This window comes from Sarcophilus harrisii, chromosome 1 (genome assembly GCF_902635505.1).
Source record: "Sarcophilus harrisii chromosome 1, mSarHar1.11, whole genome shotgun sequence".
Classification (NCBI taxonomy): Eukaryota; Metazoa; Chordata; class Mammalia; order Dasyuromorphia; family Dasyuridae; genus Sarcophilus; species Sarcophilus harrisii.
In genome coordinates, this window is record NC_045426.1 from 661,896,823 (window position 1) to 661,922,059 (window position 25,237).

The window sequence follows — 25,237 nt, forward strand, 5'->3', positions numbered from 1 at the left end:
GAACTCTGATTATATAGGATCTTGCAGTTCTGCTTTTGGAAATAAATACTGTGTGTTCCAGAAGTATAGAAGGTGGATACTCTTAACTTTAACATGGGACTATATTTCAGAGCTATTTGTTTTGGCATTCAACGTCCTCCATCTGGCTTCAGCCTGTTTTTCTAATCTTCTCTTCATTTATTTTAACTGTACAAAAAATTTTGGTATCCCCTCCAACATGTCTTACATTTTTTTGTTGTTTCCTCCCCATTCATTCATTTTTCAGTCACATTTAACTCTTTGTGACCCCATTTGGGGGTTTTCTTGGCAAAGACACTGGAGTAGTTTGCCATTTCCTTTTCCAGTTCATTTTACAGATGAGGAAACTGAGGCAGACGGGGCAAAGTGACTTGCCCAGGATCACAGTTAGTAAGTATCTTAAGGTCAAATTTTAACTCGGGAAGTTGTCTTCCTGACTTCAGGCCTGGTACTCCATCTGTTGCACCATTTAGCTGCCAATGGCTCATAATGTTTCTGCCTTAATTCAAGATGATCAAATAATCATTTATTAAATACCTACTATGTGCAATACTGTTTGGCATTGGATGTATGAAGATAAAATAAGACATTAGCCTTCCCCTGAAGGGAACTCACAATCTTAACAAGCATTTATTGAGCATCTACTATGGGCAAGGTAAATATTCCTCAGAGATTAGCAATGTCATTTTCTTCCTTTGGGATGATAGCCTGGTGTGGTAGAAAGAAGACTGGCTTGGGAATCAACCCTTGATGCTAGTCCTGGCTTTGTAACTAATTTGCTTTTGGGTCTTAAACAGATCAGTCTGTCCCTTTGCAAATTGAAAAGGTTGGACAAGATGATCACTTGCTCTTCTAACTATTTCTACTATGAAATATTAGGCTCAACTCAAATGTTGCCTCCTGCATGGAGGCTTCCAGATTTTTTCTTATTTTATTGTTGTAGATGTTCCCTATACCAATGTGGATTTCATCCCCTCTACCAATCATAATTAGCCAGAATAATTAGTCATTGAATAACATCTCTTGGGTAATGACTCTCTCCAAACTTAGGTCTGCTGATGCTAAGACCAATAGATTTATAACATAAATTTTGTTGCTAGGCTTGTATTCAGGGTCTTTGCAACTGATTGTAGAACCTATCAATCAAAAGTATTGTGTTTTCCAAGCACTTGGAATATAAAGAAATGAAATAGTCCCTGTCTTTGAAAAACCTTAGATTTTCTTGGGGGAGAAAATGTGTAAACATTTAAGTATTTACAAAATAATTGCTATAGGGTAATTTTTTTGGTGGAGTGAACAGCACCAGTACTTGGGAGAATCCTGTTGGAAGTCATATTTTTGCTGAACTCCAAAGGAAACTAGAGATTCTAAGAGGGGTAGTGTGCAAAGGCATGGAGGTGGGAAATGGAATGCAAGTAATAATAATAAGGCCATTTTAACTAGACCAAGAGTATATAAAGGGAAGTAACATATTATTTACTTTTTTAACATTCATATTTTTGAAATTTGAGTTCCAAATTTTCTTCAGCCACTTCCCTTCTCATTGACAAGACAAGCAATATGATTGATATCTATTGTACATGAAGTCAATTGTATTTCCATATTAACCATATTGCCAAAAAAAAAAAAGGCAAGAAAAGTCAGTCATAGTTGGTTATCATTTGATTATTGCAGTTATGTACAGTGTTTTGTTAACTTCATGTGTGTTATTCATAAATCTCAGGTTTTTCTGAAATCATAATATGATTGATACCTATTATACATGAAATCATTCGTATTTCCCTATTAACAAGATTGTAAAAAAAAAAAAGAAAAGAAAAAGAAAAACAAGAAAAGTAAGTCAGTTTATCATCATTAAAGTTGGATGTGCAGTGTTTTGGTAACTTCACTTTGTGTCAGTTATAAATCTCAGGTTTTTCTGAAATCATCTTTTATTGTTTCTTATGGCACAGTACTATTCCATTACAGTCATATACCACAACTTGTCCAGCCATTCCCCACTTGATGGACATCCTCTTAATTTTTAATTCTTTGTACCCACAAAAAGAGCTGCTATAAATATTTTGTACACATAAGTTCTTCTCTCCCTCTCTCCCTATTTCCCTCCCTCCCTCCCTTCCTTCCTTCCTTCCTTCCATCCATCCATCTATCTATCCATCTTTTCTTCCTCTCCTTTCTCCCTCTCTTTCTTTCCTCCCTCCTTCCTTCCTCTTTCCCTCCTTCCCGCCCTCCTTCCTTCCTTCCCCCTTATGGATACATGCCCAATGTACGTATCCATTTGCTAGGTGAAAGGTGTGCACAGTTTTATAACTTTTTGAGTCTAGTTCCAAATTGTTCTCTAGAATGATTCAACTAGTTTACTATTCCACTGCCTTTTATGTAATTCTGTTCACAACTCTTATTAATAGAGTAGTATATTGCTGTATTATTTTTTCATATCCCCTCCAGCATTTGTCATTTTCATTTTTTTTAAATCATGTTAACCAGTCTGATAGGTGTAAAATGGCCCCTCGGAGTTATTTAATTTGCATTTTTCTATTAGTAGTTTTAAAGCATTTTTTATATGACATTGTTATCTTTGCTTTCTTCTGAAAAATGCCCGTTCTTATCTGTTGGCCTTATTTTTCTAAATTTGGATCAAATCCTTATATATTTGAGAAATTAAACTTTTATCAGGTAAACATAATGTAAAAAAAAATTACCTCAGTTTCTTGCTTTCCTTCTGATTTTGGCTGCATTGATATTGATTATGCAAAAAACTTTTTAATTTTACATAATCACAATTGTTCATGTTGTCTTTCATGATCCCTTTGTGTCCTGTTTGATCATAAACTTGTTTGATCATAGCTTATCCATAGATATCTGACAAGTAATATTTTCCATTTTCCACAGGCGACTAAAATTAAATTATAAAGGAAAATTAGAACTAGGTTGGGAAAAACTTTAAATACCAAACAACAGAGTTTGTATTTGATCCAAGAAGAATAAGGAGGCATAGTTTTTTGGGATTGCTTTGAATTATTGAACCACTGAGAAGAACCAAGTCTTTCATAATTGATCATCACCCATTCTTGCTATTATTGTGTGCAATTTATTCCTGGTTCTGCTTGTTTCACTCGGCATCAGTTCATGTAAATCTTTCCAGGTGTTTCTAAAATCAGCTTGTTCATCATTTTTTATAGAGCAATAATATTCCATTATTTTCATATACCACAACTTGTTCAGCTATTCTCCTTGATGGGCAGCTACTCATTTTCTAAGAGTGGGATAATTTTTAAAGAAATTACATTTATTGACATCTTTTGTTTTTTACATCGCCAGGATTTTTCTGAGTATTTTTCCTTCACACTTCCAGAGAGCCATCTCATGTAACAATATTTTTCAAAGAAAGAGAGAAATGGGGCAAAAAAACTCAGCAAAATCAATCATAACTTCAAAAAAAAAAATGAAAATATATGTAGTATATCACATCCATGGACCTTCACCTCTGTGAAGGTGTGGGGTGAAGATATTTTTTCATATTTTTTTTTTAGAGTTGTACTTGTTCTTTGTGATTTTGCAATATCCACATACATTTTTTGTGGGTTTTTTTTTTTCATTCATGTTGTCACTGTATTTTGTTTTTGGCTCTACTTATTTCATTCTGTACCATGTAAATTTTCCCATGCTTCTCTATCTTCATTATATTCTTTTTTTCTTACAGCATATTCTATTATAATTCATGTGCCATGTTTTGTTTAGCCAGTCTTCTGTTGATGGGCATCCACTCTGTTTCCAGTTCTTTGTTACCACAAAAAGTGCTACTTACAAGTATTTTGGTGTATATAAGGACTTTGTTCATGACTTCTGTGGGTTTATACATCTAGTATTAGATTTCTTTGGGTTTAAGTGTATAGGCATTTTAGTTACTTTATTGCATAATTCCACATTGCTTTTCAGAATGGTTGTAATACTTCATAGCTTCACCAAAAATACATTGTGTGCCTAGCTTTCCAGAACCCTTTCAATATTGACTATTCTGATGGGATGATTTTAGCAACAGTGTGGGAAAAGGGATTGTTGTCTTTTGTGTTGGAAGAAACCCTGTTGCTAGTAACGAAGTGGAATGAGCATAACAATGTTTGAAAACAACTATCTTTTCTTGGATTTCAATTTGGAAACAGATGATTTTTGTTGTTGTTGTCCTTGGTTCTATTAAGACAGCATATTTCTAGGAAGTTGGGCAGCTGTGGTTTTCTGCTTTAAGCAAGATAACAGGAAACAAAGATTCCCTGCTTCCTGTTAGGCCATTGGACTTTTACTATCTCATTAAGGCCTGTGATATCTGGGCTGTGTGTTTTCAGTTTGGAATTCTTGTCTTTTGAGACAGGCAAGATTGTTTCTGCAACAAAATCTAGTGTATATCTTTCTTTCTGAGAGAAGCTATAATTGTTGTGAGAACTTGATTTGTCACAGTTTACCCTTCTGGGTCCAGAGGATCACATCTGGGACTCTTGCCTTTATGTGGTCATTTATGATGTAACACAGAATCCTTGAGTTAGAAGAGCTAACTTGTGCTTCAACAGGATCCCTGAAAAGTTGTCATCTGTCTCTAGTAATGGGGAGGGAACCCACTACTTCTCAAGATGACCCATTTCACTTTGGGGCTGTTCTCATTGTTATGAAATTTATCCTTCCTCGTGCTGAAGTCTGCCCCTTGAACTTCCCAAATATTACCCTGCTCAGCTAAATTTTATAAACATTTATTTATTAAATAGCGACTATGTGCAACACCTATACTTGGCTGTGGGAAAGATAGAGATAGACATGGTCTCTGCACTTAGGGAGCTCACAATATATATGCATTCCATTAACAGTTATGCAAAGTAAAACATAATATGTATATAAGAGAGTTAGCTTGTTGTATGACATATGTATATAAGAGAGTTAGCTTGTTGTATGACATCCAAGGGAGAAAGGGTAATTTCCAACTTGGGGGCTAAGGTAAAAGCAAGGCCTTGAAGGTTGGGCAGAATTTCAGAAGGTCTGAGTTTAGAGGTATGGAATGGAGGTTAAGAAAAGAGCATGAACAAAGAAAGCTGCAAAGAAAACAGGATTTTTTTCAAGAAGGGCACATGGGGCGGGGTCACACTGGCTAATTTAGTGTGGCATAAAGAGGAGAGGCAAAGGGTAAGATTGGAGTAGAAAGTGTTCCCACTTCTGAGAAGCCGAACCACTCAAAAAGCATTTGGGGAACATTTGCTTTTTGACAGGCACTATGCTAAGCATTGGGTATACAGAGGCAAAAACCAATCCTGCTCTTAAGGAGCACGAAGTTTAATGGGGGAGACAGCATGTTAAATGACTATATATGAATGAGACATGTAGGACAGATTGGAGTTAATCTCAGTGGAAAGGTGCTTGGATTGTGGAAATTGGCAAAGGCTTCTGTGGAAGGTGGGATTTTGTCTGGGGCTAGAAGAGAGCCAAGGTGGGCATTCCAGGCTTGTGAGGTAGCCAGTGGAAATGCATGGATTTGGGAGGGAGTATCAAGGGATGGAGCATAGTGTGGAAGGAATGGTAAGGAGGTCTTAAGACTGGAGAAGAATTTTTCTTAGAAGTCTTAAAAGCCACATAAGGTATTTTTTATAGGTAATAGGGTACCACTGGAGTTTATTGAACGGAGAGTAGGGATGGCAATTAAAAGTAAATAGGATAATAGGGAAAAGATGTTTGTGTTTAAATTTTTTGAGAGTGGGGATGGCATTTAAAAGTAAATAGGATAATGGGGAAAAGATGTTTGTGTTTAAATTTTTTTCCTTTTTATTATTTTTTTTTATTTACAAAACATAGGCATGGGTAATTTTTCCAACATTGACCTTTGCAAAACCTTTAATTTTTGACTAAGAAATACAGCTTCTCTTGCCATGTCCCTTGAAACTTCTGCCTCTTTCCATTGATTAGGATAAGACTTTTCCAGTTTTTATGTTGCTGAGTGATGTAGCTACCAGTGGTTTTTGTAGGCGGCCTGCCTGAGAGCAACTATTAATTACTTATTGATCTCTACTGAATGCCAGGTGCCAATCTCAGTTACACTGCCATCCATCATGACTTAACCCTTTGAATAATTTCACAAGGAGCGTCAAAGTAGAACCCATTTCTTTGGAGGGTGTGGTGAGAGGTTGATTTTTTTGCCAAGAGCCACCAATACAGTCACCACTGGTTCATAATATTAGGGATGCAGCAGCTAGCACTTGTGAGTCTACAAATATGAAAATGACTTCATCTTATTAATGCTGTGGTTGGCAAGACTGGACAAAATCATGATGAGGAAAGGCTAAGCAATAATCTTCAGAACCCATGTTATCAGATGGTGTGTTGATGACAGGCTCTAAGTAGAATCGAAACCATCTTTTTATTCATCCTTCAGAAATCAAGGAGTTTTCTTAGGCCTGGTGGGAAAACTTATAGATCATCCCTGGATCTTGTATAACCCTGATAAGTGTTTGATATTTTCAGCATGCCTTAGTAGCCAGGTGGCAGTGATTCCCAAGCAGTGAAGAGTATTACAGGTACCCAGGAGGTTTTGTCCCTTCTGATTGTCACTGGTTTATCAATATTATCTCTTGAATCCACGGCATGTTATAGATGAAGAGAAGACTATTTTTTCTGATTTCCTTTCTTCCCTTTGTACTTTTTTTTTTTTTGCTGAGAATTGGGGTTAAGTGACTTGCCCAGGGTCCCACAGGTAGGAAATGTTCCCATTTATACTTGATCTTTCATCATCTGGTCTCCTTTTCTCTCTTCTTAAAAGCTAGCTCTTGACTAAGTATCTTGCACATTGTAGATCAGCCTCCTATGTCCATTATTCTTGGCTTTGGGCCTAGAAGTCATAAGAATCCATGTACAACTATGTAACATTAAGTAAGTAGTTTTATCTCCCTGGGTCTGTTTGTTCATATTTTTCAAAAGTACTTATTCTGTCTGTCTTCTGAATTTTTGTGAGAGTCAGTAAAGGTTATATATGCAAAATGCTTTCTAATTTAAAAGGCCTACAGACATGTGAATGGGGCCCGTTGTTTTTGGTTTCCTACTTAGAAGCCTAGTTTCCCTCTCAGATTTGATGCCTTGTTTCCAATACAAATGGTGGAATTGAACTGCATGTACCAGCCTAATGGAGTTCCTACTGTCTTTGTAAGTAAGCATTTGAGCTCCAGACCTGTTATACTGGTTCTGAAAGAAGGTTCCATGAGACTGCACTAGAAACCAATGGTGATGTTTGAAATGTTTAGTGGAGAATGTTTCCCCTAATATTAGTTCCCTCTGCTGGAGGCTTTGCTGAGCTTTCTCTGGTGGCCCTATGTCCTGGATTACATGGTTAGGGAACTTGGCTCTTGCATTGTATTGACTGTAACCCTGAACAAACCACTTCTTCCTTTTTAAGTCTCTTTTTTACAATCTTGAGGGTGGTGGAGTAGAAAGAACACTGATAATCAGGAGATCTAGCTCAAACCTGTCTCTATTAACCATGGGAAAATCACCTTATATTTCTGATCCCTGTCTCTAAAATAGGGATAATAATACTTACTTAAACCCCATGTCACAACAAGGAAAATGTGCTGTAATTCTTAACTTTAAATATATATATATACATTTATTATGAGCCAGCCATCTTTTTTTTATAAAGCTTTTTATTTTCAAAACATTTGCATAGATTATTTTCAACATTCACACTTGCAAAACCTTCTGCTCCAATTTTTTTTCTCCCTCCCTTTTTCCCCCAGACAACAAGTAATCCAATATATGTTAAACATGTACAATTCTTCTATACACATTTCCATTATTATGCTGCACAAGAAAATTCAGATAAAAAAGGAAAAAATGAGAAAGAAAACAAAATATAAGCAAACAACAAAAAAAAAAAAAGGTGAAAATAGTATGTTGTTATCCACAGTTAGTACCTATAGTCCTCTTTCTGGATATAATCTCTCCATCACAAGTCTGTTTGAATTAATCCTGTTGAAATTACAGTTGATCATCACAGAATCTTGATGTTGCTGTGTACAGTATTGTCTTGATTCTTCTTCTCACTTAGCATGTAAGTTCATATAAGTCTTTCCAAGATTTTCTGAAATCATCCTGCTGGTCATTTCTTACAGTAGTATTCCATAACATTCATATACTATAACTTAGTCAGCCATTCCCCAGGTGATGGGCATCTACTCAGTTTCTAGTTCCTGGTTGCTACAAATATTTTTGCACATGTGGGTCCTTTTCCCTTTTTTATGATTTCTTTGGGATAGTTCCCAGTAGAGACATTGCTGACCACACCTACTTTGATCGCTTTCTGGTCATAGTTCCAGATTGCTCTCCAGAATGGTTGGATCAGTCCATAACTCCACTGACAGTGTATTAGTATCTTATATTAGTTTTTCCACATTCCCTTCAACATTCATCATTATCTTTTCCTGTCAATCTGAAAGGTGTGTAGGGGTACTTTAAAGTTGTCTTAATTTGTATTTTTCTGATCAATAATGATTTAGAACATTTTTTCATATTAAAAATTGTAAAAATCTGAAAATTGTATGTACCCTTTGACCATTCATCAGTTGGAGAATCAGCCACCTTTCTCTGTTATCACTTTAGATTTGCTTTGTCTTCAGTGTTTTGATAGCAGCCAAACATCTGTTTGAGAATTAGCAGTCCTATAATTATAAAGGAAATAACTTTAGCTCATGAACCCAAGAATCAGGTTTCAGACACCAGTTTTACATACAGAGATGGGGAGTGAATTGCTCATGGCCACAAAGGTGTTACTTGGCTTCTGTTATCTCCTTTTTTTGTAGATGAGGAAACTAAGTTTGAGACTAACAGGATTTCAAGTTTTCCTTGCTCCAAATGCAGCTTTCCATTTCAATAGTCACTTAATTGCTATTAGCAATAGTAGAATTGTTGTCTGTCCTTTGTTCTTGAAGAGGACCATGACATCAGAGAGGTGATGCCATGACATGCAAGTGAATTGATTTAAGTGAAGAAGGGCTGGGCAAGGTCACCTGCCTCATTTTCCCCTCCAGAACCATCTGGAACCAGTAAAAAGATATAGATCAAAATAACTGGAGATGGCTCTGGATGATGCAGTATCTATCAATGATTAAGATTAGGTGGCCATTGAGGCAAATGACCTCTTTCATTCAGTTAAAAGGAGACCAAAGTTTACTAGAGTAGTGACAAAGCTGAAATGGGAACTTGGCTCTTGCATCTCCACCTCTTTTGCAAAGTTCCAGATCTGGTCATCACAGTGTGTTCCCTGGGTGTCTATAAAATTATATCTGTTATTTATATCTTTTTTTTCTTTAAAACGTGTGTGGACAATTCTTCAACATTAGCTCTTGCAAAACCTTGTGTTCTAATTTTCCCTTTTCCCCATGCCCTCCCTTAGATGGCAAGTAGTCCAATATGTGTTAAATATAGTAGAAATATACGTTAAATCCAAAATATGCATACATATTTATATAATTATCATGCTGCACAAGAAAAATCAAATCAGTTTAAAAAAAAAAAGAAAAGAAAAATGAAATTCAAGCAAACAACAACAAAAAGAGTGAGAATGCTATGTTGTGAACCACATTCAGTCTCCATAGTCTTCTCTCTCTGGGTATAAATGGCTCTCTTCATCATTGAACAGTTGGAACTGGTTTGAATCATCTCATTGTTGAAGAGGGCTACTTCCATCAGAAGAACTCATCATCGTATGATCTTGCTGTTGCCATGTATAATGATCTGGTTTTGCTCATTTCATTTAGCATTAGTTCCTGTAAGTTTCTCCAGGCATCTCTGAAATCATCCTGCAGGTCGTTTCTTATAGAACAATAATATTCCATAACATTTATAGACTATAACTTATTCAGCCATTCCCCAATTGATGGGCATCCGTTCAGTTTCCAGTTTCTAGCCACTACAAAGAGCTGCCACAAACATTTTTGCACATGTGGATCCCTTTCCCTCCTTTAAGATCTCTTTGGGATATAAGCCCAATAGAAACCCTGCTAGGTCAAAGGGTATGCACAGTTTGATAACTTTTTGAGCACACTTTCAAACTGCTCTCCAGAATGGTTGGATCCATTCATAGTTCCACCAATAATGTATTAGTGTCTCCCTAGTCATCTTTGAGAAGATAATACTGATCTCCTAGTCTCTCCTTTTCTTCTCAGCTGCCTTCTCTAGGATAACATGTCTAGCTGGTCAGCAAAAATGATTTCCTGCTAACTTCTTATCTGCTCTTTACCTCATGTCTTTTGCAGCAGTCTTTCTTCTTTCCTTTGAAAGCTGTCTAGCATTCATAGAGCAGGAGACTTTCTTGTTTATTCCTACTAAGGCAAAAGAATACAATTTTCTGCTGACTTTTAGAGTTAGAGAAAACAATTGTAGAAAACTGTCTCAACCATGTACTTTGTGTCAAGTCTAATACTTGAGTTCCTGTTATTAAGAGCGCAGGTTAGGGAGATAACTATTGACTTGGAAGGGGAATAATTCTTTCATTTTTAAATTTAATTTCATTTTTTTTGTATTTAATAAATGCTTTTTAATATATATATATATATATATATATTTTTTTTTTTTTTAAAAAAGAATGGTCAATCTGTATATATTATACAATTTAAGAGTTAGAGGGAATCTCAATCAGCATTCACCTAACCCATGTAGAAAAGGTTCTCCATTGTAATATACCTACTAAATGGTTGTCCAACCTCTCCTTGAAGATCCGCAAGAAGAAAGGACCTTTTGAGGCAATCCATTTCCAAAGTAATAGGGCAATCTAAAGAGTATACAATGAAATGTCCAAGTATAATAAGATACTCCAAATCCCAGTACAAATGATTCCTGGACACTTTTTAAACTGATAGGATGAAGTTTAATGGAAAATAATGTTTAAAATCTAGCACTTAGATTTGTTTTGACATTTATGTATTCTTTCTTTCTCTTTTTAATGAAGCTTATTTACAAAACACATGGATAGTTTTCAACATTCACACAAAACCTTGTGTTCCAAATTTTTTTCTCCCTTTCCTAGATGGCAAGTAATTCAATATATGTTAAGCATGTGTAATTCTTCTATATATATATATATATATATTTCCACAACTATCATGCTGCACAAGAAAAACCAAATCAAAAGGGGGAAAAATGAGAAAGAAAACAAAATACAAGCATACAACAATAAACAAAATGAAAATACTATGTTGTGTGTGTGACTGAATAGTCAAGGGGGGTAATTCCTAAAAGACTTGGAAGAAACTTTGGAGGTCAGCTAATCTAAATCCTTTTATGGGTGAAAACCTGAGGCACCCAGATAATGTAGAGTTCTTGTCTAGAGTGATTGAGGGAATCCAGAACAGCCAGGAATTGAACCCAGGGTCCTTGTCCTTCCTACAACCCTGTACAGTTTCTCAGGACTTTCACTAAAATGCTGTTTAGATTCCTGTTGCTGGTGTGGGGGTGTCCTGGGGTCCTCTGAAGTCTGTGTCAACAAAGGTAGAGTATACCAGATCAAAAAAGCTTTGTGTATTGGCCTGGTGACTGCTAATATGCCTGTCAAAGGATTCATTTAACTAGTAGTTAAGTATGGGGAGGTTCATCACTAAAAGGTCTACATTAAGAAGCTCTCCTCAAGAAGTCAACTTGGGGGGGGGGGGGGGGTGGCGAAGGGTTGTCATTACCAGTGAAGCCATGACTTCATCAAGTGATTATACAGAGGGGGTGTTGTTACCAAATGATAGTTAAGAGCCACAGTATGGTCTTTGGATCCCACTGTGAAACTTGGGCTGTGTGAGCATTACCAATGGACTTAGCAAAACATTATCCTTGGGCTAGGAACAGGGAGAACTGAAATAATAATATTTCTGTGGCACTTGACAGATTATAAAGCACTTTGCTGACAATCATCCTGGGAGACAGGCTGTACAAATATTATCCCCAGTTTATACCTTATAAAGTGATTAATGGTGGAGTCAGGCCTTGCACCTAAGGCTTTAGGTCCTACACTCTTTCTAATAGGAAAGGAGAAGAGGGGAAGGGGCAAAAAGATGTGGATAAGAAGAAAAAAAGAGATACTAATGATTGGGATCTGGGGAGAAAGGACTCTGAGAAGTTGTTTTACTGATGTTTGCCCTGTCTCTGTCCTTTTCCCATTTCTAAGTCTTCCATGATGATCTTAAGTCTCTTAACTATAAATCCTTTTCTTGGTGCAAATGACTTTTTCTGCTGAGGGTGGAAGGAGAGAACAATTGATGGGAAGACCACTCAATGCACTTTGTGGATTTCCTCTCATGGAAAGATTCCAGGCCAAAAAGGAGCCTTTCTTTCTCCTTTTCTGTCTGAACAAATTATATAAAGGATGCTGAGTGCTGGGGAGCCTGTAGTAACCTGAATGGTGGAACAATCACAAGATGACCTTGCTTATCACACACAATAAAGGGCAGCATTGACTCTTCACCCTCATGACCCCATCTTGAGATCTTGGAGGTCACCCTCACGGTGGTTGAGCTACTCTCTGTTTGCTGGCTTTAATGAACATTGTCTTTTACTGATGTTACTGGATCTCTTGTGTTTTTTCCAGGCAGATTTTTTGAAAGGATTACCTGTCTACAACAAGAGCAATTTTAGTAGATTTCATGCTGATTCGGTGTGCAAAGCCTCGGTGAGTAGTTTTGAAGGGTGGGGTGATATTCCTAGAGGCTTTGTTAAATGAAGCACTTGGATGGAGTATCACTTGCCATGAGCTCCTTTTTTTTTTGCCAGAGTGACTTTGTAGTTAGAGATAGAATTAGTTTGGAACTCTAATTGCTGCTAAGCAGTTGTAAGGCATCTAATTCAGGTGGATTATTAATTGTAGTTTATGCTTAGTTTCATGTGCTTTTCCCATTGAAAGCAAGGACACAGCATTGTGGAGGGGAAAGGACACTTGGTTGAAGGTTGCAAGCTCTAGTCTTAGCTTGGATATGGATTTCTGAGTGTTTTCCTTTCTGTAAATTGAGGAATTAAACTCTATCATGGAAGAATCCTCCTTATCATTTTAATTCCAAGTATCTAAGTTCTGAGGGGGTCACATTCTACCTCTGTAACACAGTAGTAGCTAACCTGAGCTGAGTGGTTGTGGGAAGGGGTAGAATATGTCCTCATCCTCATTTACAAGTACTTTGGGATTTCCTCATCACTACATGGTTCCTAATCTCCTCCTTTCTGATTCTCCTACAGAACAGACGGCCATCAGTCTATCTTCCCACAAGAGAATATCCATCAGAACAGAGTAAGTGAAATCTTTCTCTTGACCTATTATGCTTAGATGCCAAGCAGGGATTTGGGTTTACTAGCCCAGGACTTGGGGAGGAGAGCACCTTCTGTTTTCCCAGGAGAAGGATGCTGGCATGTCGGGCCAGGCTAGGCCCAGGCCAACCAGAGGCTATGGTCCAAAATGATTTATGTTTGAGAGGCTGAGCCCGGGAAAGAGGATCAAGATCTCCACCCTGCTGTTGTCCCCATTTATAGCAAGCTAGCTTCCATAGCTCTGCATTCTCTGATCAGAACATCTGGGGCCAAGCTTTTCATTCCTTTCATTTACTGAAGAGGGGGTGCTGTTACCTTAGTTAAATAAGCCTTGTTAAGCCATATCTTTTCAGTGGGGAAATTGGGACATGACTAGGTAGAAGTTGGCTTTTTACCCTATCTCTGAAGAAAGAATTGCCTGAATAAGAATATACTGAAGAATATGTGTTGTAAAAAACAAAACTGGATATCATGTCAGAAAATCAAGTCCAGGTTGTAGTTGTGTTTCTTTCCTAATCCTCAAAACTCATATTTTCTTTCTACATTTTAATTTCCTCATCTCTTAAAAGGGGATAATAATGCTTGCAACATTTACCTCGTTTTATAAATTGTAAAGTACCATATAAATATGAGTTGCTATTTATAATAGTAAGAACAATAGCAATGATAAAATCTTTAAAATTACTGGTTTTCCCAAGGCTAGGTCTATGGAGCAACAACCTGGAATAGTTTTTTTATCTGAGTTTGGTGTCTTGGTGTCTGTTATTAAGGACAAGCTGATCCTTATCAATACTATTAGGGGCCCTATAAAGTATGGCTGGAAGAATGATGCCTCTTTGGGAAGTTTTCTTTTTTTTTTCCTGCTCCCCAAATACACGTAAAATTAGTTTTCAACATTTGCCTTTGCACAACCTTGTGTTCCAAATTTTTCTCCCTCTTCCCATTTCCCTCCCCCAGATAGCAAGCAATCAAATATAGGTTAAACATATACATTTCTTCTAAACAAATTTCTATAACCATCATGCTACACAAGAAAGATCAGATCAAAAGGTGAAAGAAAAAAAAAACAAGCAAACAAACAACAACAAAAAAGGTGAAAATACTATGCTTTGATCCACATTCCATCCCCATAGTCCTCTCTCTGAGTGCAGATGGCCTGAATCACTTCATTGTTGAAGAGGGGTGTCCATCACAGTTGATCATCACATAATCTTGTTGCTGTGCACAATGTTCTATTGGTTCTACTCACTTCATTCAGCACCAGCACTCTGAAGTCATCCTGTTGGTTGTTTCTTACAGAACAATAATATTCCATAGCATTCATATACCAAAATTTATTCAGCCATTCTCCAGTTGATGGGCATCCACTCAGCTTCCAGTTCCTTGCCACTACAAAGAGGGCTGCCACAAACATTTTTGCACATGTGGGTCTGGGTCCCTTTCCCTCCTTTATGATCTCTTTGTGATATGACCCCAGTAAATGTATGCAGAATTTGATAGCCCTTTGGACATAGTTCCAAATTGCTCTCCAGAATGGTTGGATCAGTTCACAGTTCCACCAACAATATAGTAGTATCCCAGTTTTTTCCTACATCCCCTCCAAAATTAATCATATCTTTTCCTGTTGTTTCAGCTGATTTGAGAGGTTTGAAATGGTACCTCAGAGTTGGTTTTAATTTGCACTTCTCTGAAAATAGTAATTTAGAGCATTTTTTTTTCTTGTGAATAGAAATGGCTTTAATTTCTTCATCTGAAAGTTGTCTGTTCATATCTTTTGACCATTTATCAGTTGGCTAATAGCTTGTATTTGGAAGTTTTCATTTAATGAAGTAAATAGAATTTTATCCTGGAGTTCTTTTGCTCGCTTTTAAACTCCTCAGGCATTTAAGATACCCTGTTGAAATACTGATCTGCTCATTATAAATCATTCTTAACAAAAAAACGGAACACCTAAGGACCTGGCCTAGTGCTGGGAAATACTTTGTTCATCTTATTCCCTGAAGGAGGCCACATTTGAGATTTGGAAAAGACCCCTAATCCATCTCCTTCATTGAATAGAAAAAAACAGGCTCAGAGGGGAGTGAGAGACTTGTCTAAAGTCACATGGTATGAGGTAGAGCTGTTTGCTTTAAAATATTTTATAAGATTTCCCATTAATTCAAAATGGTTCTGGGGGTTGGAATTCGTGATAGAACTGAAACAACACTTGTGTATCCTAGGCAAAGATGACAAGTTGCATAATTGCAGCCCCTCCATCTGCTGTGATTGCTGGACATTTGAGCCGCCACTGTCATATGTCATTGACACAGTAATTGAAAATGAAGCATCATGACTAACTGCTGCTTTCTGTTTGTGTGTCTACCCCTCCAGTTATCGTAACAGAAAAGACAAACATTCTTTTACGTTATCTTCATCAGCAATGGGACAAAAAGGTAAGTGTTTTAAATGCTGCAACTTGGGGAGAATACCATTTCATTGCAGGAATATTCAGGTGGAATGATGGGTGGTGGCTGCCCTTCTCGAGGCAAACTCTTTCTTTTGATCAGTCACCCAGCCAACTAGCACTTTCAGGTGGCCACTAGGTGCCAGATACTCTGAGGTGCTGAGCATATAGACCCAAAAAGGTGATTGTCAGGTTCTTGGGCATCGGGAGCCATGATTCTTGCTTGAAGTCATCTTCCTTCTTGGGGCTCAGCAGATGGTCTGACTTAGAAGCCAGGAGTACCCCCTACTCTTCCTCATGGCCTCCTGAGTCCTATGTGACAGGGCGACACTATTGAGTGTAGAGCAGTTTTCCCAACTCTTGATATTCTGGAAGAGCAAAGAATGACAGAACTAAAAGGAATGGACAGAGCAGCCAAATCATCTCATGCTAGTTATCACCTCACAGACAGGCAGTAAAAGCCAAAAATATTTACTGCAGGTAATAAACTGACTGACCCAGGCTTCTTGATTCCTAGGTCAGATCTCTCTAAAAAAAATTATTGATTCTTTTTTGTTCTGCACTAGAATCACTTAGATACTCATTCCCAATCCTCTCTTAGGACCACGAGAAACTGTTAAGTAAAGCCAATAGATACCATGACTGGACCAGATAGTATATAGAACATTCCACTCCATACAGACTTCTTCCCTCCTCCCATGCTATATCTGTCTTCTGAGATTCATGTATATTTCATAATTTATGTGTGCCTGCATGTATGCATGAGGATGTGAGAGATCTCCATCCTTAATCTCCAACCATGCTTGCTGTGTGTCTTTTTTTTTTGCTGAGGTAATTAGGGTTAAGTGACTTGCTGAGGGTCATACAGCTAGGAAGTGTTAAGTGTCTGAGGTCAGATTTGAACTCAGGTCCTCTTGATTTCAAGGCTGGTGCTCTAACCACTGTGCCACCTAGCTCTGCTCCACTGTATGTCTCTTAAATAGATTTGTCTTTTTGCAGGCTTAGGTGCATGTAAAGCTGTACATGCACAAGTGTAGACATAGGCACACTTGCTTATATGCATATTCACTGTCTCTTCTTTCTGCCAGGCTCCTTGAACATTTGGGAGACCCTGGGAACCCTCCAGCTCTGCTGCCATTGCTCCTTCTTTTGCTCTGGGGGATTGAGCAGAACAAGGCCTATTTCTTTTCCACTTTCATATACTCTTCAAATGCTTGGAGACAGTTATTTTATTCCTCCCAGGTCTTATCATTTCCAAATTTACCATCCCTAATTTCTTCAACCAATTTGGTAGAATTTCCAATAAATCAGTGAACAATAAGTACTTATTAAGCACCCTTGTTTTCCAGGAACTGTGGTGGTAGGTGGTGAGTGTACAAATATCACCTCCCTAAAAAACAAAACTAAAATAACTCTCTTACTCTGAGGAAATTAGGAAGAGAACAGGGTATGTTTATATATTTACAGTATACAGAAAATAATAGATATAAAATAGGTCTCAGGTTCTACCTTGGAGAGGAAAGATAGTAGAACTTGATATAGTGAGGAGATGCTTCTAGTGGTGCTTATGCTTGAAGGAAGCTGGGGATTCTGTGATGGGAGGGTAGGGAGGAGTTATAACCAGGAGGAGGCACAGCTGGTGCAGTCACAGAGACAGGAGATATGGTGGGGAAGAACATCAAGAAAGCAGCCAGTTTGATTGGGTCAGGAGAGTAATGCTTAATTTGGGGGGAAAGGTTGAGACCGGCTAGTGAAAAGTTAAGAGAAATTTCTGTTTGATCCCAGAAACAAGGAGCCACTACAGTTTATTGAAGAAAGAAGTGACGTGGTCAGATTAGCTATGTGGAGGATAGAGATAGATTGGAGTAGGGAGAGGCTTGAGGCAGGGAAACCAACTGGGAGACCCTTGCAGTAATCTAGGCAATATGGATGAAGGGTTGAGAGAAAGGAGAAGGGGTCAAATTTGAGATGCATGGAATTAGACTGTACAGATAGATATACTCTAATTTGTCTTAATCCTCCCTAAAAGGTGGCACCAAGAAGAATCATAATAATTGACCTTTATTTGGATGGTCATTTTCATTCTGGCCCATTCTTTGTGTAGGTAACCACATACTTGGATATATTGCTATTCACAGTGTGCTCCCAGTATGGAATGAAGCACTGACTAGTCAGACTAAGTCACATCCCATTAAAACAATGACTCAATCCCATTGTACTAGTAGTATGGGACAATCTCCCTGACTCAGATTCTGCCTCTCCTACCACTTTTATTGTCATCTCTCACCATTCCTGGTGATCGCCTTGTAACCAATATACTTAGATAGTTATCCAAATGTAGAAGGAAGGAGTCTTGATTAGACAACAATTTTTTGGGAAGGAGTGAGGAAAGAGTATTATGTGAAAAAGAACTGATTGTCCTAGTGAACTAGAAGCTCTCAAAGATCAGTTGTGATGTTGTAACAATCATACCAACCTGATTACGTCCTAGGTTGTTTTTATACACTTGCAGTCTCCAGAATGAGGGGAGATGATCAGATCACTTTTCTCTGATCCGTTTAGACCAGTTTGAAATTTTCATTTCTGTGTAACAAGGCCATAGAAAGGACATTAACAGATTGGAAGATGTAAATGAACATGATGAACATGACCAAGACAAAGGAGTTTCTTAAAAGTATCTACTCATGAAGCTGCTAGGGGAGTCATTGGAGTTTATTTAGCAGAGAAGTGATGACATGCGTGAGGGAGACAGGTAGGAGCAGTGGAACTAGGACCTGATCCCGGAGCCTCTGACTCCAAGTCTAGGGCTCATTCTACTATTACTTTTCAGCCTCTTGATGGAAAGGATTTCTGCTAAGTAAGCACTGGCCTTATTTCCCTCTGAGATCCCTTCCAACTCCGAGGTTCTCTGATCATTTGTTATAGTGGCTCAACATGGAGTGTTGGATGTTGTTCGTGAAGTGCTGTAATTTCATACTCTCCCTGCCTTCTCCGACTCCTGACTCTCAGATGTAAATAGTCTCCTTAACTGAGCCTTCTGGCCAATGCAAAGGTCGCTCTTTTGTGCCAAGGATATCCAGGGCAGGACCATTTAACTCCCTCTGTGCCCCGCCCAACCCTTGTTTGCAGCCATCCAAGATTGCAGAAGGGTTACATGCTTAAAAACTGCCTCACCTTTGCAAACCTGGCAACCCAGCCAGCTGCCCTGGAGGTATGCCTGTCCCCCTCCTTCTCCCCTTCCTAGTAGATTGAAAGGGGGGAGGGGAGAGAAGTTGAGAAAAAACCATCCTTTTAGCTTCCTGCAAATAGGCATGTAATACTGATATGGAGTCAGTAAATTGAGTGTGAAGCACAGCAGTGCCCAGAAATTGGTTTTGCCTTGGGCCTTATTCTTGATAGGTAAATAAAAGTCCTTCATTAACCCTATGTGTGGAAAATTCTTTTGGCAGTCTTAGGGGCATAGGTCTGTAGGTTAGCCTACTAACGTCACTAAATCTTTATTATAAGGTGTGTATGGCCTTGTTTTAGACTCCAAGAAACAAGGGGGTGAAGGCACTGGTGGTCATGACTACTCACCTTTGTAGATCCTGTTTTCTTGTACGTAAGTGAAGATGGCCTGGTTATCTTTTAAGACTGTTAGGAGGGAGGCGCTTTGTAAGCTTGAGAGGCCTTTGTCTTGGCCCAGCTGCTCTCCTGAGGTCCAGTTTCTCTGGATTGCCTGTTATGGGAGGGGAGTGGCCCCCTTTAGCCTCTGATACTGTGATTCAAGGAAGGCCTATAGAGGAACATTGTGCATTTGTGCATTCCACTAAATGGCCTTGAGAATTCTCTGGAGTTTGGGGTTGGAGTCTCCAAAATCCAAATACTCTGCACATATTTTCTCTCTGCACATAATAATCACTCAGGCTGCAATTGATTATATGCACTGAGGATTGCATCATAAGGTTTAGGTAAAAATGGAGCTATGTCTGAACTCTTCTTCATTGTCATAACCAACATTTATGAAATGCTTTTCCATATATTCTCTCATATTCTCCTTCCAATAACCCTGTGAAATAAATGCTTCAATTATCATCTTTATTTTACAATTGAAGAAACTGAGGTAAACAGTTCACCTGACTTGCCGAGTCACAGGTTTAGTGTTTAAGACTAGATTTGCACCTAGTTCATCCCAATTCTTGCTCTGTCCTTTTGTTCACCAACCACCCCTTTTCTTTTCTTTAGGTATTACATACCATTTAATTTTCAACTTACCTCACCAGTCCCCTGCTCCAGCTTGTAATTGATGGCCGCTACTCCCCAAAAAAGCCCATCTATCTGCCAGAATCACTCATTAGGACAACTCTGTGCAAACATGGGGGACGGGAGGGGTCCCTCCCCACTGTCTTTGTGCGGTCATAAAACTTGTTGCTGTCCCCCCTCATCAAAAAGAAAGCAGAAAATTTGGAACCAGAAGGCTGTTTTTTAATCCTGTCTCTGTCATTTGCTAACTTTGTGACTCTGGACAAGTCACTTCATCTCTGAGCCTCAGTTTCCTGCTGTAAAATGGGAGCATCACTTGCCTACTCGGGGTTGTTGTGAAGCTTTAGTGAGTTCATGTGCATAAAGCGTTTGGAGAATGCTACAGATAGATGCTAGAGGGATGGGAGTGCTCTGAACCCCTTGGGGATAAGCATTGCCCTGGAGTGAGGAGAGCATGGCCTTCCCAGCCACAGCTCCACCACTAATTTTAGCTGCTTGACCTTGGGGAAATCAATTAGCCTTGGTTTCCTCTTCTGTAAAATAATACTTGATCTGCTTGGACAAGTTGCTATCTTAAAGTCCCTTCTGTGTCCTGAAGATCTAAGATTTCTGAGGTGAGGAATGTGATCCCTGTGAAGGGATTTGTTATTCTACTGCACTGAAAAGACATGAAGAGTGTCTAGATGATCCAGGCCGGCCTCTGGAAGCATGCAAGTCAGCCGATTCTTCACACGAGTCCTTGTTCTGGCATTCCTGACAGACGTTTGGCCTCTGGCCTGGGCTGTCCAAGCAATGGCATTCTCTCCTCTCTCTGGACATCTCACTTTGTTTCCTCATCTCACATGCTTCCTGCTGCCCTCCTTGGTGTGGAGGCTGTATATTATTATACAGGCATTTATTAAGCATCTGCTGTTTGGAAAGTCCTTACTTTCTGTTACTCCTTGGGTCTGTTACTCCTTGGAACTCAATCTGGGGGATAGGGATTGGGGAGACAACTCTTAATGAAAGTCATAGAGCATTGTTTGAGTTCCTGCTATGTGCCAGCAATCAGGAGAGCCTCTTGAAGAAGGTAATATTGGGAATGAGTGCTCCAGGAACAGCAGACTCAGGTTTAGCATGAGCAGAGGAGAGCCCAGGGCGTGCTTAGGGGACTGGGGACCAATTTCATTGGAGCTTTGTGGTGTAGTGAGGGGAAAGGGCCTTGGAATGTCAGCACGGCCAATATTAGTGAGCTCAGAGGGAACCTTGGAACTGTCCAGGCTACCTTTAGATGAGGAAACTGAGGGCAGAGAGGGCAGAGTGACTGACGGGATGATAGAATGTAGAGCCAAAGAGATCCCTGGCTATTGTCTGTGGCCCCTTCAGTTAAGAGACCAGGAGGAAGGGCCCTGCCTGAGGCCAGGCATTAGCTGGAATGGAGCGGGTCCTCGGTAAGGGACTATCTAGCAGGCTTTTGCTCTCAAGACTTCACTATGACTGCTGGCTGAGCAGCTACTATGTTGGGGGGCTAGCTGGCCTCCCACCTAAAGGGGAAAGCTGTCTTTTCGGTACTTCTCCAGAAGAGGGGTGCAGACCTTGGGCTTTCAGGTGGCCATCATTTAGTCTAGTCTTCTCAGGTTACACATGGCCTTGAGGCCCAGAGCAGACCTGGCCAAGGTCACCGGAGTGCTTACCTCTTCCTTTCTTTCTCCTAACCAGAATGCTGCAAAGAAGAGAGACCAGGAACAAGTAGAACTAGAAGGTGAGAGTTCAGCGCCCCCCCGAAAAATTGCCAGGACAGACAGCCAGGACATGAACGAAGACACTTAGGACTCTTGCTTTCCCTCGACAACTTGTCTACAGGCGCTTCCTGTCTTGTTTCATCACAGTGTGTAAGCCCCTTCCCTCCGCACTATGCAGCCCAAACCACTTCTGACTTCATAGGAGCCAATGTATTTATTTCCGTAATTTTTATTTATGTTGTAAAATGTATGGAGTGATGGTTAAAAGCAAGTCATCGGATGGTGTAGTGTAACATTGGTAGATGCTTTTTAAAAAAATACATGGTCACTTTTTTTTTCCAGGTTTTACTAGATCTGTTACTTAATTAACTCGGAAGTAGCTGGGAAAAGGTGGGAGCCAAGCACAGCCTTATGTGTCTTGTCCCCTCTAGGGCTGGGGCATTGCCTAGTCCCAGAGTCTGGGGGTGGGGGTTCAGTGACAATGCAGTCTGGGCCTTCCAGGCCTTACCCACAAGCTTCTTCTGGGACCTCTTGGAGCTCACAGTGTTTCCTCCCAATGGCAGGGCCCTTAGGAGGCCAGTGGGTTTGCTTGCAGCTCCACTCTCAGCCTCAAAAACCGTCAGACTCCTCCCTGCTGGAGTTGGTCAGTTCAGAAGGCTCTTTGTGGGCTTCTCTTGTGTCCCCTGGGCACTTGGCAAAGGCTGCATGTTTGGGTAGTATTGAGTGCTCCAACTGCAGGGCCTCCATTCCAGGAAGCTGGAGTTAACGGAACTCCTTTGGTTTTTTGTTTTGTTTTGTTTTTTGTTTTTATTATTATTATTTTTCCCTCCCCCATCAATTTAATAAGGACTGGCGTGTTCAACTTCTCCAATCAAATAAAAGGATATTTCTTATCCCACCTTGAGTATTTGATCGGCAGCACAATTAGTAATGTTGCACTGAGAAAGCTGTTTAGTCTTTGAGTCTGATTGTCTGTTATCTCTCTCCTCTTTGGCCATTTTTATTGAGTTTCTCCAGCCAGCAGTATCCCTCGGGGCTGATACTTTTCATGGGCAGGGCAACTCTGCTATGGTACTGTCTAAGGATATTCACAGTCTTGGGCTTTTCTCTGGGTCTTTGGAACTTCAGTTGACAGAAAAACAGTGTTCCAGCAGGTTCTGAACAGCCTAGGCCAACCCCACTGTTCAGATGTTTGTCACTCTGGTTCAGGAAGACAGGTTGGGGATGATGGTGATCTGCCTTCTCACACTGCAGCCGGGGAAAGAACTGGCTCTCTGGCTCTCAATGAAACTGGGACTTGGCTTCCAAACTGTGTCACTGCCCTAGGGACAACCTCCAGTCTTCTGCCTGCCCCTATCCCCTGTAATGGGGTTATAGGGAGGACAGTAGGAATGCTTAAAGTGATAGTGGTGCCATCAGAAGGGCTCTTGTCTCACAGCTGGAGCCAAATCATCCCGATCTGTGGATAGTTGGAGAAAAATGAGTCCAGGGGTCTCTTAGCCAGGAGCAGATGCTGTGGAGGCCAGAAGCACGGGGTCTGTGAATGTGCAGACTGGGAATGTGCAACTTGGACTGGGACTGAAATGAAACACTTGGCTCCTCTCCCTTCCATCACCTCCTCTTGGGACTGGTTTGGTTGCTACTTGCTTTGAAACCCCAGATAATGGAAAGGATAGTGAATCCTGAGTGTTACTGTTTGGAGGGAATAGAGCTGTTTCCTGCAGCGCTGTAGATGGGAATGGGACTCCCTGAGCCTAAGCTCAGCTTAGGCCTGCTGGCAGGAATGGGAGTCTCACCCTTGTGTGAGTTTGGAGGTAACTTTGAAAGCATTCAGCCTTCCTGCAAGCTTGGGGATGGAGAGGAGTAGGGGGTAAGCATCTCAACTTACTTTTTTACCTCCTTAGAAGACAAAGCTGGAAGACCCTGAATTTGTTCTGACCCTGAGGTCGCTTCAGGTTTTTACCCCAAGTTGTTCCCTATTTGCTGGGATCTCAGCGTGAGAGAGATAGCACCCTTCCGTGGCTTTTCAGGTGCACCTCAGAAGGATTCCTTCTGAGTCACTTGGTACTTGAAGAACTTCTGGGCAAGAATTCTTGGATTTGTTACATCCCAGCTGTGGTGCAGGATGGAGTCACTGTGGTGTGTACTGGCAGATAGTTTGGACTCCAGAGGCCTCGCCCTCCCTCTGTTGCCAGGTGGATCCTGCCTGAGCTGGCTCAAAGGGTGTCTCTGCTTTTCTTGGAGAATAATGACCAGCCTTTGGTCTCCTGGGCCACTGCCATGTCTTCAGTCAAAACTCTTCCTTGCATAGGAGCTGAAGGGGCTGCTAGACTGTGATCCCCCTTCCTTCTTCTCTTCTCCTTCCTCAGTTTTAGAATGATGTGGAATCTAGAGCTGCAAGTGAATGAAATCATCTGGTCCCAACATCTTCCTTTGACAGCTGAGGCACTGACACCCAGAGAGGAAGGGACTGCCTCACACACACAGAGGACATGTACATAATAAGAGCCCAGGATATGAACTCATGTTTTCTGACTCTTGAACAGTGATCTTTCCACTCTACTGGGATGACACATGAGTCTAGACTGAGAAGAGCACTTGGCAAACCTCTCATTCAGCTTATTTCTTCTTCCTTGTGGGATGGGGCAGACAATCTTTTTAGGGAACCTGTGGGAGAAAACCTTCACAAATGCTCCATGGTTGTTTCTCTTGGAAATCCTTTGAGACCTTCCCTCAAATCTGAACAGTTCTATTAACAGTACTCTCTTATTTCTGTTAATGCCTTAAAGTCTACAAATTAGTTTCCGTACAACAGCTCTGTAGGAAGAGGGGGAATGGAAGTCTTGTCTTTCAAGATGATGTTGCTGATTTACAAATGAGTAAACTCGGGCTCAGAAAGCTATGGGGATTTCCCTAAGATCACCCAGGCAAGGGCAGGATTGAAGCCCGGTGTCTGACTCCAAATCCACTGCCTTTCCCAGTAGACATCTGGCCCACGACTGTCCCTCAGATCTCATGCAGGGAGGCTTGGGCCATGCCTTACAAGTGGCCCCACTTTTTATTTGGGGTGCCTTACTTGGCTTCCCAAATAGGACTCCCAAACAGGAGTTAAGGATACACCTCCCCAGTTTGAGGGGTGGGGAAGAGAGACTTGGGAAAGAGCCTTGGAGATTTGAATGATGACTGGACCCAGGTGCTCTAGAGCCTTTGTGGTCCCAGGCAGGCCCAATCTGGCTGTTCCTTCCACACTTGATGTGAGCCTTGATTTTTCTCTTAGGAACCTCTTAAAAGTTACATAGGAGAACTTTTACTTAGCCAACCCCAGTAAGTTCCAGAGGCACTGAGGGTTTCATCATCTACAGCATTGCATTTGTGGGGCTTGTGATGCATCATCCATTCCGGTTTTTGAGGTTGCCAGTGAGTGGTGAAGAAAGAGGGAGATGTCTAGCTGCGGGGGAAGGGACCAGTAAGTGGCCGCCTGATGGTCTAGGTGTCTGGACTCCTGCCCTGA

At 40.3% G+C, this 25,237-nt stretch overlaps 1 protein-coding gene across 4 annotated transcripts in view; it reads left to right on the forward strand.

Annotated features, from left to right (window-relative positions):
• The window catches only part of DDA1 (DET1 and DDB1 associated 1), a 34,967-nt gene extending 12,347 nt beyond the window's left edge, over positions 1-22,620 (forward strand). For all 4 annotated transcript variants that reach the window (XM_031948002.1, XM_003760834.3, XM_012542248.3 and 1 more), the window contains 4 exons: positions 12,614-12,694; positions 13,252-13,303; positions 15,691-15,752; positions 21,704-22,620. In XM_031948002.1, coding sequence (XP_031803862.1) covers positions 12,614-12,694; positions 13,252-13,303; positions 15,691-15,752; positions 21,704-21,814 — 306 coding nt within the window. In that variant the 3' untranslated portion in view covers positions 21,815-22,620. The remainder of the gene's footprint in view (positions 1-12,613; positions 12,695-13,251; positions 13,304-15,690; positions 15,753-21,703) is intronic.
• Positions 22,621-25,237: the final 2,617 nt, after the last annotated feature.